Source organism: Aspergillus pseudoviridinutans (assembly GCF_018340605.1).
Source record: "Aspergillus pseudoviridinutans IFM 55266 DNA, scaffold_5, whole genome shotgun sequence".
NCBI classification, from domain to species: Eukaryota; Fungi; Ascomycota; class Eurotiomycetes; order Eurotiales; family Aspergillaceae; genus Aspergillus; species Aspergillus pseudoviridinutans.
In genome coordinates, this window is record NW_025091285.1 from 3,421,848 (window position 1) to 3,438,435 (window position 16,588).

The 16,588-nt window shown below is 51.1% G+C and overlaps 7 protein-coding genes across 7 annotated transcripts; 2 read left to right on the forward strand and 5 right to left on the reverse strand.

Moving 5' to 3' along the window:
- Positions 1 to 36: 36 nt before the first annotated feature.
- On the reverse strand, positions 37 to 975 carry Asppvi_008254 (ubiquitin-conjugating enzyme E2; the record flags this gene model as incomplete). Its single annotated transcript, XM_043304127.1, has 1 exon — positions 37 to 975. One exon carries the CDS (start codon positions 973 to 975, stop codon positions 37 to 39), a length of 939 nt encoding a protein of 312 aa, XP_043160062.1.
- Positions 976 to 1,527: 552 nt separating this feature from the next.
- Asppvi_008255 (DHHC family palmitoyltransferase) lies at positions 1,528 to 3,245 on the reverse strand (the record flags this gene model as incomplete). Its single annotated transcript, XM_043304128.1, has 2 exons — positions 1,528 to 2,972; positions 3,047 to 3,245. 2 exons carry the CDS (start codon positions 3,243 to 3,245, stop codon positions 1,528 to 1,530), a joined length of 1,644 nt encoding a protein of 547 aa, XP_043160063.1.
- A 664-nt stretch (positions 3,246 to 3,909) lies between these two features.
- Positions 3,910 to 5,594, reverse strand: Asppvi_008256 (rhomboid family membrane protein; the record flags this gene model as incomplete). The annotated part of the gene is made up of 3 exons (XM_043304129.1): positions 3,910 to 3,972; positions 4,023 to 5,041; positions 5,105 to 5,594. 3 exons carry the CDS (start codon positions 5,592 to 5,594, stop codon positions 3,910 to 3,912), a joined length of 1,572 nt encoding a protein of 523 aa, XP_043160064.1.
- A 1,431-nt stretch (positions 5,595 to 7,025) lies between these two features.
- On the reverse strand, positions 7,026 to 7,496 carry Asppvi_008257 (serine palmitoyltransferase small subunit family protein; the record flags this gene model as incomplete). Its single annotated transcript, XM_043304130.1, has 1 exon — positions 7,026 to 7,496. The coding sequence occupies one exon, from the start codon at positions 7,494 to 7,496 to the stop codon at positions 7,026 to 7,028; it is 471 nt and encodes a 156-aa protein (XP_043160065.1).
- A 1,514-nt stretch (positions 7,497 to 9,010) lies between these two features.
- Asppvi_008258 (uncharacterized protein) lies at positions 9,011 to 11,083 on the forward strand (the record flags this gene model as incomplete). Its single annotated transcript, XM_043304131.1, has 2 exons — positions 9,011 to 9,934; positions 9,983 to 11,083. The coding sequence occupies 2 exons, from the start codon at positions 9,011 to 9,013 to the stop codon at positions 11,081 to 11,083; spliced, it is 2,025 nt and encodes a 674-aa protein (XP_043160066.1).
- Positions 11,084 to 13,302: 2,219 nt separating this feature from the next.
- Positions 13,303 to 14,300, reverse strand: Asppvi_008259 (uncharacterized protein; the record flags this gene model as incomplete). Its single annotated transcript, XM_043304132.1, has 2 exons — positions 13,303 to 14,055; positions 14,118 to 14,300. The coding sequence occupies 2 exons, from the start codon at positions 14,298 to 14,300 to the stop codon at positions 13,303 to 13,305; spliced, it is 936 nt and encodes a 311-aa protein (XP_043160067.1).
- A 707-nt stretch (positions 14,301 to 15,007) lies between these two features.
- Positions 15,008 to 16,359, forward strand: Asppvi_008260 (MCT family MFS transporter; the record flags this gene model as incomplete). Its single annotated transcript, XM_043304133.1, has 2 exons — positions 15,008 to 15,171; positions 15,222 to 16,359. The coding sequence occupies 2 exons, from the start codon at positions 15,008 to 15,010 to the stop codon at positions 16,357 to 16,359; spliced, it is 1,302 nt and encodes a 433-aa protein (XP_043160068.1).
- Between the last annotated feature and the right edge of the window lie 229 nt (positions 16,360 to 16,588).

Genomic DNA, 16,588 nt, shown 5'->3' on the forward strand with positions numbered 1-16,588 from the left:
CCAGCCCACCGATAGAAAGAACGACAGCGCTAATAGCTAATACTCTTCCGACTTAGCAACCCGGCGTACGATCATAAACGCCAATGCGATAAGAACGCCTAGGATGGCCCGATCCAGCCACGGGGCATCTGATGTGGTAGTGGTAGTAGGTCGAGAAGTCGTCGTAGTCGTAGTCTGGACAGGAGTCGTGCGTGTCGGCGTAGGTGCAGGTGCAGCCGCTTCTGCAGGCGCAGACGCAGAGGGTACCGGTGCCGATACCTGCTGCTGCGGCGAAACACCATCCCTCGACGTCAGTGATTCCGATTTCTGCTCAGAAGACGCCGTCTCTGTATTCGTATTTGTATCCGACGGTTGTTGTTCTGGTTCTGATTTTGCTTCTACCAAAGTAGTGCCCTCGTTTGCGGTAGCACCACCCGCACCAGCACCCAGTGTGGACGCGCCACCCTCATCATCATCAACAGCAACCCCCTTCGCACGACACACCTCCCTCCACTCGCGCAACACCTCCTCGTTCGACCTCCGCCCCTCACAAACATCACACACCCACCCCCGACTCTCAACCGCATACTGCCTCCTCACACTCACATCGACATCCAAACCCCCCACCTGCCCCTTCGCATCCGCATCCATGAAACTTCGCAGCGCGAGCAGCGCCGTCCGGATCCCCCACGCAGGCTGCCACGTCTCCTCATGGTGGCCCGAGATACTCAGGCAGATCTCGCGGTTGACCTCGAAGCGGCCGGAGGGGGTGAGGAAGCGGAAAGAGGGCGGGCGCAGGGGGTAGGTTGGCGGGAGGACGATGCGGCCATGGTAGATGCCGCCGGCGTAGGGGGAGGGGGGTGGCGGGCCGGCGAGGGTGAAGTGCCAGTCGTAGAGGTTGGAGTCGGAGACGGGGTGCGCGGTGAAGTGCGGGGAGGGGTGGGAGGCGAGTTCGGAGGCTTCTTTTAGGAGGCGCCGGTGGGAGGGGGATGTCATTTTGGGAATTGCTCTGCCAGCAGATGTGATTATTTTGTTGGTGGAAGGTGATGGTGTTGTTGGTTGTTGGGTTGATGCGGGTTGGATGTAGATCTGATAGAGGTTATCAGATTGGGGTGCAATGATTGATGACTGATAAGGTGGCGACTGGCGAGAACTATATACTGCGTCAAATAATGTTCCTATGCGGCATTGGAACGTGTTAGTTCATGGTTTGTCAGTAAGTAGAACTGCTTGTATGTAGTGCAATGATGGAGTGAATTGATTGAATAAATACTGAGATAAAAATGCCAGCTTGTCCTGTTCGAATGACGTTGGACTTTCCACGCGGCCCTCGGAGTAAGATAGTAGTGTATACCTCAGGCACCAATCAACTCTTAGCAGCCAACAAGCCATTAGTCTAATGCATTAAGACAAATCTAAATCAGAAATATCGTACATAAATACGCCGCACTTCATCTCCTCATATCGAAGTATATACGACCTATTCATGTATGCAGTCCGCTATGTCCAATACCCAACATGTAACAAGAACTAGCGAACCCAAGGTCATCAATCCCAGTCCCGCCACTCGCTCGACTCCTCTCGTCGGTTCGTGGTCGTGCTGCCTGACTCGTCCGGTTTTCGCAATCGGCCTACAGCCTCGTTTGCAGGGACAGATCCCTGGTTCAAAGGAACAGTTTCACTGATGTCATCCTCGAAATCGCTATCACCCGGGCGTGGTCGCGGGGACATGGGGGCCAAAGTCTGCATCGACACCCCTGTCGCGGGCCGTTCCGGGTTTCGGAAGCTGTCCAACGGCTGATTTGGATTCCATGTTGGGGCTGCAGCGTCCTGCCCTAGCCAGGCTCGGCTGTTGTTCATGTTGCGCGAGTACAAGTCACGGTAGTAATGCTGCTGGTTGTTCATGTCCTGTTCCCGCTTTTGACGCAGTCCTTCTTGCGCTTCAAGGAATTTCCGGCTCGGTTCCCAGCGCCAACCATCGCCGGTGGTCGTGCAAACAGGGATGGGCCAGAGTAGGGGCCGGTTGCCGAACAAATGCAACAGATTCTTGCGCCACCCGAGATCAAACGCGTGCGGTAACTTTCCATTATCCTGCTCGTTCAGATAATCCTCGTACCTGTCGTGCTCCCGCTGCCTTTCCAGCTCCGCATACGATCGTGTCAGCGCCTGTTGCGCCGGCGTGAGTTGGTCATCAGACACCCCATCGGCAATGGGCTGCGCTGGTGCCGGATAGAGCTGTTCTTCCCCTTCTTCGGCCCGAGTAACTCCGGGAATCGCATTAGCATGCGCGTCGAGAATCTGCTGCCCGTAGTCCTGCAGCCGATGGCCAAAGCTGTCCGAAGCCGGACTATCCCCGTTGCCATCCCGGTGGTTCCCCAGTATGTGCTCGTAGCGGTGACGATCCAGCGCTTTCCGCAATGGCGACACATACCGCGTCTTCTCCAAACATTCGATCGTCGTCATGCCCCGGACCGCAAGACTGATATGCCATGCCGTGAACCCCGTCAGCACCAGTCCAATAATCCCACCCAAAATAGCCAGCAACACCACATTCACCGGCAGCATCGTCTCCAGATAGGGAGCATCGTTAAACACCTCCGTCCAGATCCACGTCGCCGCCACCGCAAAATCCACCCAGCAGAACAGCGACGTATAGATCAAAAACAGCAGAAATGCCTTGTAATTGTACAACCCCACACAAGTCGCAAGCCACGGACAGTGGTGGTCCATCTTCAGCACGCATCGCTTACACGTCGAGCAGTGGTGCGTCCGGTCCGGCTTCGGACACTGACATTTCTTGCAATACCGCGATCCCCCATTCGAGCTCACCGTGTACGCCGTAAACTCAGGCAACTCGGTGACCGGCAGCGCACTGTATTGATGCCGATTAGCCCCAGTCGTCAGCGGCGACCCGGGATCCGTAAAGACCGCCACCGTGTACGAGGCATTAAGGCATATGTAGAGAAGGATTCCTAGTATCGAGCTCGGTAACCCTACCCAAAAAAGTCAGTTCCGATCCCATCCGCGACGAGGCAATGGCCAAGGTCATCGGAGATTTGCAACATACCGATCCACGGGCTTCGCGACGGCTTCAACCCGATACTCGCTTCGACGTATACCGCCCACGTCGTCAGACTGTACACAAATGCAAGAGGAAAATATGTTGCCGCGGCGCAGCAGTATCGTTCACACCGGAGGGCCCAGGCCCGCGGGCGGCGCTTGGGCCAGGATGGAGACGTTGGCGGCGATGTCGCCAGGGTTGCCATTATGAATGCCGGTGTATATCACCGTTGGAGATTTCGCAGCTAGAACCAGTGCATCGAGACGATCTATAAGCAGGCGAGCATTGCGAATTAGATATCCAGAGGGATAGTCGTGTTAGTGTAGCAAAGTAATGGATGTAGCAAGGAAGACTTGGTATTCGGGATTAAACAGATAATGAAAACAAAAATAAGAGCAAGACGAAGAAAATTAAATCGAAGACGGCACGAAGCAGAGCACTGAAAGCAAGGCGTTGATGATGAGCTGGAGCCTGATGGATGATTGCGGAAGACCGCCGTCTTCATGGGGTAAGTGATGACGGGAGGATAGCGGTATCATACGGTAATTACCAGATGCACAGCCATCGATGCGTACGTAATTATACACGTGGTTAGCACCAGCCACAGCCACAGTCACCTTTGTTGATAGTTGGGGGAAGTAGTAAGATATTTTAGGAATCAGACCAGCTGCATTGTCAGTCTATGATTGAGAGTCTATTCCATAGACATATTCTCTTTCTGGGTATAGTAACATCAAAATCATCCCAAATAAGTGCCAAAAGACCGCCACTTGATATGAATAGAATCGAAATGCGGCCTGCTTGATCCACTTTATACAGCACGTCTTTGAGAAAACTGATCTAAATTTCTCTATGGCATAAAAATGAACCTAATTTGTTGTGGTTGAATTGACAACTGTGATCTTACCCTGCTCGCACCAATCATTGACCGGCTGTAAAGTGTCAGTATGTCACGCATCCAGATTCGATTGAGGCGACTCACCAAGCAGCTTAGTCTGTAGCACCATGAGCAATTCGAAGTGTGATATTTGTAAAAGTCCACAATAAGCAAGATGAAGCCAATGAGGACGGCAACCAATGCCCCGAGTCGTACCAACCACCAGGCCCACCAAAGTGGTTTACGACCCTTGAAGAAAGCCAGAGCACTGGAATTTTTCGAGCTCTTAGAGCCCTTGTGAGCCTTGAAAAATTCGGCAATGCTTGAGCCAGGATTGGTGACCTTATTTGCTGGGTCCGTGCTGGCACCCGCGGCACCTGTCATGGCCACGTATGGGTTACGGGCAAGACCGATGCGTTCGCGAAGGGCGTTAGGAGATCTCATAATGCAGAGACCAGACGCGAGTCCCATGACGAAGCCTCCAATGTGTGAAAAATTGTCCAGCCCCGGAAGCAACCCGAGCACGAACGAAATGGCAATCCCAAAAACCATGATCACAAGCTCGACCCATGGACTCGTCCGTTCACCCCAAGTGTAGAGGAGGTCCAAGATATAGAGAGCCAGGATGCCGAATAGACTGCCCGAGCAGCCGCAAGAACTCTCGCCTTGAGCAGCGTAATTTCCGCCGAGCACGAAACCCCAGATACCGCTGGCCAAGTAGACCAAGGCGAACCGCCACCATCCGACCGTTCTCTCCATATCAGCGGCCATTGTCATTTGAACCAGCAAGTTGAAGCCGATGTGGATAATCCCGGTGTGAAGGAACATGGGAATGATGAACCGGAACCATTGATTTGGCTCAGGGTGATCGTCCAGGGAGCCGCCTGGGACCGGGTTCGGGACTCCATCGAAACCGCACAGCTCCGAGAGTGAGCATACAAAATCCGTACTCGACGTCGAGTTCGGACAAGGGAACAGGAAATCCACGGGCGAATTCTGAATCTTGTCCACGTTCTTCATACATGGCGTGTACCGCGCTCCCATGTTGATCTGAACGTACGGCGAAGGGCCGATCATCGGGTTAAACTGGGGGTGGAGTTCGATGGGGCTTCCTGTAAGTTGAGCTGCAAAAAGTCAGTACGTGGACCTCCTCCAGCGGGAAAAGGCGAATCGCGGAAAGCACATACCATTCTTCACCAGCTCGACGATGAAAACGATGACCTGGGCTATGGTAAGTGCATATGTCACCCAAGCAATCTTCTTCTTGAATATCCCCTTCTTCTGTCTCCTCGCCGGCGAAATCGGAGGCCCTGCGGGCTCCATCGCCGAGGGTTCTGGCGCATATTGAGTTGGCTGGTGCATCCAGTTTGGCGGCGGGGATCCATCTGGATACTGATTGTGTGCTTTCAACGGTATATTGTCTGAGTAATAATCGGCCTCGTTGAACCTCCCGCCCGCTACATATGGCCCCTGATCTGATGCGATCGATTGCTGGCTGTGCCGAAGCTCGTGTGAGCCATAGTCGGCAGTTGTATAAGGGTGTCCACTGTTGCCTGTGTAACCATGCCCCTGTGACACTGGGGAGACGCGATCGACGGGCTCTGTGTGAGGAAGGGTTTGCTCGTAGGTTGGGGGATTGTTGCTGTAAGCGCCGTTGTAATAGCTGTGGGCTGCCATAATGGATGGACAGCCGCAGCAACGAGATGTTGGCGCTAGACGGAGGTTGCTGCAATCCTCTGTATGTAAATGGGGATGGATCGTAGAACAAGATCGATGCCAGTGATAAATTCAGAGAATTTGCGGTAATGAATAATTTAGAGCAATCACAAATGAATCAGCAGATAGATATCCTTAATATTCTATTGACCAAGTCGCAGCCACGAGCTGAAACGAGATCTAATTCCCCTTAGTCTGATGGATCCCGGCTGGGCAAAAGGAGCCGTATGCGAGCACGAGACGGCAATGACAAAGACGTCTATCAAAGAATTCTAACTCAAAGGCACGACACGCTTGGCAATCCAAGAAAAATTTGTAACGACTGTATCAACAGAAATGATGCAGAAGCGGAGCTCGTTGTCAGAGGAATGTCGAGTGTGTTTTCTAGGCAGTCACTTTTGGCTCTGGCGTCCTATTTTTGGCGCCGATCGTCTGGTGAACTCGTAAGATACATCATCACTGCCACTGATCAACTGTCCAGCCACTGCCACGCAGCACTGGTCAGATGCAGCAAATCAGATGACTGCCGAGGAACCCACAAACTCGGATTACGACGATTATTATTTACCTCCTAGGGCTGGGGTTGGTCCAGTGGATCGTTCCCTTGGGAGCGTTTACTCTGCCACACTACTACTACTGCTTGGGTCAGGTACTGTACTCTATCCGTACCTAACTCCGCTTTGACGGAATTGGTCCAGCTCAGCACAGCCATCTCATGTTTGACATGTTTGATGTACTACGGAACACATAACTACCTTAATTCTCACTACGAGTTTATTGTAGCTCATCCAGCCGTGGTGCAGACAGACAGAGTATCCTCGTGTTCTGTTTCATGTAATCTCACATTGACATTAAGCATTATTTCAACGCCTGCAGTCACACAAGCCAATCGGCTTCTGTTCCGCAAAGGTACATCAACAAGAGAGACATTGGTGAGTGGAATGGGTTGGGTATGATTGATAGGACTCAATCCCGTCTGATCCAAAAACACCTCTGGTGTAGACGCGAAAGATGAACGGCTCAGCGACCAGAGGTGCTCACCAATTGTCGACCCTCCAAGCTTCGAGTACGCATTATTATAACCTTCGTTGAATCCGTCCAGTACTCGTGCTCACATTAATAATCCGGTTCCCTTCACTTCATTAATTCTTATATGGCGAGATCGTGTCGGCCATGGGATGAGAATGATAGCCCAAAGAATGCCCCGTTTTGAACGCCTGAAAAGCAATAAGAAAAAAAAAATATTCTTTTGAGCCAAGAATGTCAGCTTGCTGCGCGAGAAAGAAACTTGATGGGAAGACGACTTACCGTCAACGCTGACTTCCAGATCCAACCGGATGGAATATCAGAAAAAATACAAAGTCGTTTATGTCTATACCAATTCCACTCCTCTCATGACGACGGGCTCCCCGAAGCGGAGAATGCCGAAGACGCAGGGCTGACATGCTTATCGAGGATACCGAAAGCAGCGCGCATCTCTTCACCGCTGTGGCCGGTGAGCAGCCACACCAGGCGGCTCAGCTTTTGGTACAGCAAAGATGGGAAGTAGAGCACCAGCGCCCAGAAGAGAAGAGAGAGCACCACAATGACGAAAGTGTTGGCGACGAGCTTTTCGCCTGGTGTCATCACATACAGTCCGAAAGTGACCTCGTAGCGGTAATAACCCAGCTGAACCTGATCGCCAATGCGTTGCAGGATGTTGCGACGGGGATTCTTCAGCGTCAGATGGCTTGCCGAGTATGTGCTCGAAGCAGTTGCCATTGAGGACGAATACTTGCTAATGAGCTCGTCGACGGCGGCCGGAGCATGGGAGATGTGCGTCGCGGCGGAAGGGGTGTAGAAGGTTTGAACTTCGGTTGCCATGGGTGCGTAGGTTGAGCCTTTGCTTTTGAAGCTATTTTCTTGTTCCTCTGTTGCGGACGGAAGGGGTCTTGTCACGTCCTTCTATAGGTATTTAAGAAGTCGCGTCAAGGGCACACTCCCTTTGGTTCTTTCCCTGTGGAAATTCGCAAGGGCTGGAGAAAAGCCCTAGCAATACAATAACGTAGGTACGTCCTTTTAGTCGGCTGACTTCTCCTGAGAGTTGAGCACCGTTTACCCGTCACGTCTTTAAGTAATCGGCCCGGCAAAATGGGTGCCGGGATAACCGGAAGAGGCTGAGAAGATAAGACACTAGAATCAAACTGCTGAATAGAAAGTCGCTGAAGGAGCGCAAACGCTTTTTTATGTAACAGGCAAGAACAAGAAGAGTGTAGCGTATCAATACAGGAGACGGGAACAGAGGAAGGAAGGAGAATCCGACGAGGAGAGGAAAGGAAGGGGTGTGATTAGTAGCAGACCTTTAAGATTATTATACCCAAGAGAAAGAGGTAGAAGGAGGATTGGCGAATCCGGTACGGCGCGGATGAGAACAGCCGCAGGATCATCCACTTTTTACTAGCTTGCTACCCTATGGGCAGGTATGCACCGTAGCTCTGCCCAGCTATCTCAAGTTGCAACAATTATTGATGCTTAAATCAGTGATTATAATTAAAGAATTATCTATGAAATCTTTGATTCTTCTATTCTGATCGATTAAACTGAAAGCATGTAGCGACTTCACTATTGCCTTGTCTTGTATGGGCATTACTCAGCTTGCCGGAACTCATCGGCCGAAACTCTTTTTCATTTTTCTTTTCTTTATTCATCCTTCCCCCCCTCCTCCCCCCGTTGTAAATCTTGATTAGATCCAGAGAAAATACGGTTAGATTATGAATATCAGACAGGATGACATGTTTAAAAATACAACGGCTGATGTCTCTAGTCGTTGATTTCAGGAGATGATCTTATTCAGTCCTGGACTGCTCATAACATGCGCCGTAGATAGTTCATAACTCAGTCTTATGCAGTTCTTCCTAACCAAGCGCGTGCCTTGAAGATCGTCATCTATTTGCTTGGCGGCTTCAATACCCAGCCTAGGTTCCTCGCTAGTCTGCCAAGTATCTAGAATCTCCGTAGCCTATCTTCTGCCTCACAGCCCACCGACGTCAGCCATGGCTTTTAGATTGCAATATTTCCTCACGAGCCACGTGATTACGGGGATCATTCACAATCCTCCTCCTGCAAGCAGTCATAAATCATCCGAGTACCCTGTGCTATGCCCAAGGTACTAAGGTAGCTATCGATTGTGGGGCACGCTGGATGATGGTGCCGGGTCAGGTGACCGCCGCTTCGGCCAGTGATGTCATGTGCTAGCATCCCCCACTTTCAGTACCTTAGGTGTCCATAGTTGTGTCTCGTTCTGAACTCTATCTGGATCACTCAACTTGCTGTTCCTGACAACATCCCACTCCATCAATCCAACTTCCACCACCACCACCACCATCATCATCATCATCATGGCGGAAGAAGAAGATCCTCTCATCAAGGCTCTGCCGCCAGCGACCGACTATCTCACTTACCTCACCCTGTTGGAGTACCAATTGACCCCCGCTCGCTTGCCCACTCTGCATAAGCTGTTACAAGATGAGACCCTAACAACAAACATTGGCTGGGATCTGGTCCAGCTTTTACTACCAATGCTACCCCAATCGCTGGAATGCTTGCAAGATGTTGCTCGCCTTGGTAACCCCAGAGAAGTTATTCTGAGGGTTTCTGATGCTCTGATGCGGCTTCAACCTGATGAGGACGACTCTAACGCTCACACCCCACCAGGAGATGTTGCGACGGAAACTCAGTCTAAATCAACCACCAACGATAATGATAGACCGGGCGAAGGAACAACAACGCCTCCACGATATGTTGTACAATTCAACTCTCTTGTCGCTATGCTCTCTATATTACATTCCCGCATTCAGACCAAATCCCCGAGCCGATTTCTCGCGACATCCCTCCAGGCAGTTCTAGAAGCATACACCACACTGCCAACCAGTGAGACAACAATTGCACTTTTGGAGTTTCTCCGTGACGTGTCTCCGACGAAAAGGCCAGCTCCACCTCCTAGATCGGCCAGCGAGTCTGGTGTGTTGCGAGTGTCAGCCGCGTCGGCCCCAGATCCCGAAGCCGAGGTTCCATCTCCATCGCCGAAGACCAATGACGAGCAGGTTCTTGTCAAACGCTTCTTACAGTTTGGCCTGATCGAACTGCTCAAATCTTATTTACTGGGTCTGGCCGGTCCCATGGACCCAGGGATGTCCTGGGCCATCCGGTTGCATGAAAAGCTTCATCCCGAGACGCGCTTACCCGGGAAGGCCTCGCAAACCGATGTGTACTGCAGTAACAACTATTTGAAAGACAGAGATATGATACTGGCGAAGATAATTGTAGGTTATGACTCATTCCGCGACCATTGCACATTCTGACCGATGTAGGCTTTGTCGAGTGACTTTGGTTTGAGCGACGATCAACTGCTCGCAATTGCCCTCGAGCCTGCTAAAAACCAGCCTGCGCCATTGGACTTTGACGAGGCCCCCAAAAATGTCGAGGACATCCCGCTGGAGAGACATGGCTCGCTGTTACTGCTCGCTGGACGGGCCGCCATGGCTGAGCTGTTCTCGTCCGGACAGGTCCCTCCCATTCCGCTGTTCCCCGATCTAGCCCGTATCTATTCCAATTTCATCGGGCAAGTCAAATCTCCGGACGATGTAGCATTCGGGCAGCCGCAGCCACTTCTAGACTCTCTACTCACACTGACCACCCTTTCATTACGCAACAACGCGATCGGAGAACCCACAGACGACAAGGAATTTTACGATCTTCTTCTCGCAGTGACTGCTTGCACGACCCGGCAGCCGTACAGCGTCATCCGGCAGCTCCCTGAAGTCATTGTCCACAGCCATCCCTCTCAAAGCACCCGCTTCAAAGTCATCCGCAGGGTCCTGGAGGACGAGCAGCTGCTGACGGTAAAGGACCGCGCAGTCGGGTGGCTGAAGAAGGAGATTCTGGCTGCGTCAGCTCAATCCTCCAATAACGCCACAAGCATCTTCCTCAACCCTCACTACTTCTCTKTTCTGTTCCCGCTGCTTTTCAACTCAGCCGATATACTTCTCAACGTATCCGCCGACATCGCAGCGTCGTGGATCCGATTCTCTCAGACACTGGCTCCATCCATCCATGCCGCATTGAGCCTGTACTACATCCTGCTCCAATCTTCAACGCTCCGGACGCAGTTACAGCTCGAGAAGACCTACCCTTACTTCCGCAATCGATTCCTGGAACCCCTCAAGACCCTCTGTCATGCCTTCGAGACAGAGATGACGCAGAACGGCGGTGATGGCCGCATCGAGGCCGCTGTCGGAGCGGAGATGTCTCAGATCGGCATGGCCCGCTCCGTAGGGCTCATCTCGCATGTCGTCGAACAGGTCGAGGATGCGCTGGAGAATGCGTTCGCGAACACGGATCTGGGGTCGTCGGAGCCGAGTGCGGATGATATCGCTCGGGTGGATGCTATTCGGAAGGAGACGGTACTTTGATGATTACGTTCGATATACCCTAGTCGTATAAACAATGAGACCAAGACTTCGTTCAAGCAAATTGTGCATGATATCCCATAGGCCTTATTTACAGCTTAGGACGAAACAAATCCATCCGATCTTCACATTCATTCCGAACTATCACGACCAAAGTTTGTAGAAAAACAAGTTCCAGCACTGACCAGATCTCACCCAGCCCAAGATACAATAAGCAACTAGCCCGGAAGACAAAACAGAAGCACCAAGAGAGTGGAACGAACAGGGAGGCAAGAGCCCAGAACTATAACCCGGGACTCCTTCTGCCCCCTTCAGAAAACGCATCGCCTCTTTCCCTCCTCATCCTCACCACCCGGCTATCCTCCAAAACAGCCCCCATCCAACGAAGTTGAACGAGTCATGTCGTATCGGATAATCGTGTACGCGAGAGCAAAGAGAGTCAAAAAGCACGCAGACCCCTTGGGTCACTATAGCAGAAACAATTCAAATGGAAAGACAGTAGACGCCCGCATTTGGTCGGTTGATCTTGGGCCGGCGTTGGCTAGGTTGACGGGCACTGGTCGGTATGCGCTAGAACATTGCGGGCGAGGGCCTCGTCGATGGGGCGTTTACATGATGACGCAGCCGCCACCGGGGGAGGCTAGAAACAGCTGTTAGTATACTGCAGACAGATTGGGGAGGGGGAAAGATGCATACACTTGACGACAACGGCGTCCTTGACGGTGTTCTGGGGAGACATTTCGATTGGTTTGAGGGTTTGCGTGAAGCAAAGAATGAAGTTTTGGATGCTTGGAAATTGCAGTTGGGATTGATTTGGTCGATGGTGAGGAGGAAGAGAATGGTCTTGGGGGATTCGATGATGGCTTTATATCTTCTTCTGAGGGGTGTTGAGTCGGCCTGCGAACTCTGTTCAGGTGGTGTATCTCAGCTTTGATTTGGTATCATGAGGAGGACGATGGGATGAGGAGGAGTGATGGTCTGGGGCTGAAAGGAATGGATGCATTTTCTGGACGTCAAGGGCAATGTGCACGTTGAGTGGCTATACCATAGAGTCAGATAAAGAAGGAAGATCAATATTCAAGTCGAGAACATTAGTATTCTTCCCGACTGTTTCAATGGCATTGCGATGGCTCGTCAATGCTCTGAGTGGTGGAAGTATTCGATCGGCTTGATATTGTTCTCGACTTGAAAGACTGCCATTGTCATTCTCGTGGTCAGTCAATCTCCGCCGAACTTCAGCTATTCTTCTCCTCATATCAATGGGATATCCGGGTCTGGGATCTCGAGCTGCGTAAAGAAGAGCTCATTAATTTCGGCAATCTCCATTTGTGGACAATCGAGCTTGAACACAATTCTTGGTCAGACGTCATCGTCTTGGCCTTCACGTACAATATGTAGGAAGACTTCATTGTATAAGGTACTTGAATCCGACTGGCTCAGGTTCATGCCTCGTCGATTGACGCGCTGCCACGGTTTCTGTAGGTCAATCGAAAGATACAAGGATACCAAGTGGCGTATCGTATGCACTGCAAATCACATTTCCAAGAAGGCAGAAACACAGTACTCTTCATACTATGAGAGTTGCACCCAACAATATCTAGCGATATAGATCGATGGGAGAGGTTCGCGGCCTGATATGTGGCCGTCCAATCAGAGGGTCGTTCCTCGGTATTGTTCTTCGAGGAACAATATAATGGCCAAGACATACGTACGACGGATGGGCCACAAAGGTGCAAGACAATGCCAAGAAAAGGTTGGAAAGCATATAATGCGACACTAGACCTTCTTCATGTCTTCAATCGCGAACACAACATGCATATGCGACAGAAAAAAATTTAGAGAGAGGCCGCGAAGTGTAATTAAGCCATCTCCCAATCTGGAAATAGACTCTGCAGTCAAAGACGAAAGCAAAAGTGGAAGCGTAAGTGAAAGCAAAGCTGGAATCAACAGCATTAATGCTTTAGAAAAAAGGAATACAGCTCATTAGCAGGGGTTAAAATCCTCTACTAGTGGCCAGTTGGGACAGGAACACAAATCTTTGTGCAATACAACTCCAAACAAGGCCATATACCATGTGCAGGCGGGCACATTGTTTGCCCATGCACGGAGATAGTCAACGTATTGAGCTTGATTGGATGTGGAATGGAAGACCATACTCATCAAACCTACTGATAGAGAAAGCCTCTAAAACAAGGGTTAGGGAAAGCAATTCACGGCTGAACTCAACAAATATCGAGCTCCTTTTGTGTCTGCATAGCATCGTTTGAGGTTGAAGAGGAATGATAGCCCCATGTCTCCGAGTGCAACCTGGATTTCATCACCTTGGTGCGGCGGCAAATGGTCTGAAGCGTCCCTGATATCCAGTCTAGATTCGCCCGTGCCGTTTGGGATCCGAATTGTCCATCATGCTGTTTCTGCTGAGACTTCTGCACTGCTGCTACCAAATTATTCACTACTGCCTCCAGCCGATCCGTGGCCGACACGACGAGCATTCGCTTGTGGTCACGATCATCCCCGTCCGATAGCTGAAAATTCCCAACCGCAACCTTCAACCCTTGAAGATAAGTTTGGGGGTTTCTACATACGTGACAGAGCATAAGTACGACCCGCTGCAATGCAATGGTGAATATAATGAGCCCGGTTGATGTCTTCTGGCACGCATGGCAGCAGATATGTTGAGCGGTGGCTTGGGTTATTTGTCGTGCATCGGCCAGTATTTGGTCTAATTTCAGTCCGTCATAGTCCACATGTCCACACAGCTCGGCAATGCATTGGAGCTGGGTCTTGAGACACGAGCACTGCTTTTGAGATCTTTCACACATTGTATCAAGTCCCAGCCAGGGAATGCTGGGTGATTCAACGCCAAATGCCGGGGGATGAGGTGCGGGTTCTGCCTGCGATACAGGTCCAGGTTGGTGCCCGAGCAGCTCATAAGTTAGCGCAGCTGGGGACAGTGTCCTCAGTGGGTTGCGGGTCTGCCAGGGTATGCTCGAGTCAATCCCAGCAGATGGTGATCCCAAAAGGCGGACAAACTTACGGCTAGATCATGCAGTTCAAGGTAGTCCAGGTCGTCCGTTAAGATGTTGGGGAAGTTGAGACCCGTAGCTGCGGAAGATTCGACTCCGAAGTTAGTGGACTGCACGATATTCGATGGCCCGCCATCCGTAACCCGTGGTAGGTTGGCCATCTCTGGCGAAAGCATAGCATTGCCCCAATCCATGATGACTGACTCTGGGCTACTTGCTGTAGCTGACAAGGTATCGCTAGAGGCGCCATGGGCGCGCCTTGTCCTCATCCGACCACTTCTCAGCGAGGCCTTGTATTGACAAAGCTGGCCTTTTGTCCTGCATTTCTGGCAGGGACTTCCCCCATCACATCTTACACGAGCGCTGCGACACAATTCGCAAGCTGAGCGCAGCTTTCTTCCTGTTTGCTCTGGAGAGGTGTCTCCGCCGGAAGTGCTTGAGGATGGTCGTCCTTGTCTATCGCTAGGTTTCCACCGCATAACAAGGCCATCTGGTACTTGGGAAGAAGAGACCATTTTTGTCGGATCAGATGAGTGAAAATCAATAGACTCTGTGTCACTTGTATGTGCGAGGTAGAACACATGGAAGATTCGTATTCGATTCGGAGAGATCCCATCGTTAATGCAAGTGATCCCGCTTGTCATTTTTACCCGTTCGGGCAAGTCGCTTAGCGAAAATTACCCGATTGGGTAAACCAGCGATCGCTATGCGAGCTGATGTATTGCTAATATCAGGGCAAGGGAATGTTTTCCATTCGATTTATGAATTGTACTCTGATATATAAAGCCAAGGGCATGCTCAGCACTCGCCAATATGATGCGCATCGACGGAGCCACCGTTATCCAACATAGTGCTTTGGTGTCAGATCTTTGGCAAAAGCTTTACCAATCTGTCCATCCCCATGTTGTCAGATAAAGAGATCAACATTGAGCAAGGCGCTGCTAGCCCACTGAAAAGCAATGGGAATGAGCCACAGCCGCGACAGGAACCATCGTCTATCCCCAATGGCGGTCTAGCAGCCTGGTCACAGGTGCTCGGGGCGCATCTCTTGTTCTTCAACTCTTGGTAGGCCCTTCATCGTTGACATCGCAGAGCAGCTGCTAACCGCGAGTAAGGGGAATCGTCAATACATACGGAGCATACCAGGCCTACTACGAAAGTGATCTGCTGCGTTCCCGCTCCTCTTCCGAAATTTCATGGATCGGAACATTCCAGGGCTTCCTTCTTATTTTCTTCAGCATCGTCGGTGGCCCGATATTTGATCGAGGATACATTCGTCCCTTGCTTATGGCAGGGACATTCTTAACAGTCTTCGGGATGATGATGACTAGTCTGGCCACTACCTATTGGCAGATCTTCCTCGCGCAGGGGCTATGTGTCGGACTAGGATGTGGATGCCTATTTCTCCCCAGCGTTGCCATTGTCGCCACGTATTTCAGCACCCGGAGAGCGCTTGCAACGGGGGTCACGGCAGCTGGGGGGAGCCTAGGAAGCGTGATCTACCCTATCATCTTTCGAAGGCTCCAGCCACAAGTCGGTGCCGGATGGGCCACCAGAATCATCGCCTTCATTGCCCTGGCCACATTGTCGATCAGTGTGCTCATAGCGAAACCCCGGTTACCCCCATCGAAGAAATCGCGCCGTCTGGTCGACCCGGATGCGTTCAAATCTTCCCTATTTGTCCTGTATAATCTCGGTTCCTTCTTCGCGTTTGTCGGCCTATACATTCCTTTTTTCTATCTCATAATCTATGCCCACCGTAAAATTGGGATCGCGGATGACATCTCATTCTACCTTCTGTCGGTCATCAATGCATCGTCCATCTTCGGCCGCATTATCCCCGGACTGCTAGCGGACCGATTCGGTGCGCTCGAGGTGTCGAGCTTCTGCGCCCTCGCATGCGCAGTTCTATCTTATTCGTGGATCGCAATCGATAACCTCGGAGGTCTGATCGTTTTTTGTATACTTTACGGATTCTTTTCGGGGGCGGTGGTCTCTCTTCCGCCTACAGTCATCGCCACTCTTGTCCCATCCCTCGAGGTCGTGGGTACCTGGATGGGAATGAGCTTTACTGCTGGGGCCACGGGGTTGCTGATTGGCAATCCGATTGCAGGCCTACTAATTGACGTTGAGGCGGGTGAATTTGCACGTGGATTCATCTTTGCTGCGTCGATGATCATGGCTGCCACTGTCATATATCTGATTATTCTTGTGGCCAAGCGTCGTCGCGAAAGAAGGTTGTCCAAGGATTGATTTGGGTCGCTCTGGCGATTGCATTTCTGTTTCAATCCACGAGGGATGTCCCTGACCACTGTCATGCGATCTATTGAAATTGAAGTAATGGTCGATATGATAGCAGTGTATCTGGTCATAGAACTGTTTGACTCTGATAGCTACCTTCTGTGTTCCTGGCGATTACTTCACTATAGTTCAACCCCGTTTATGATTCATTGGATAAATCGAATGACCGTACCTCAGCCCA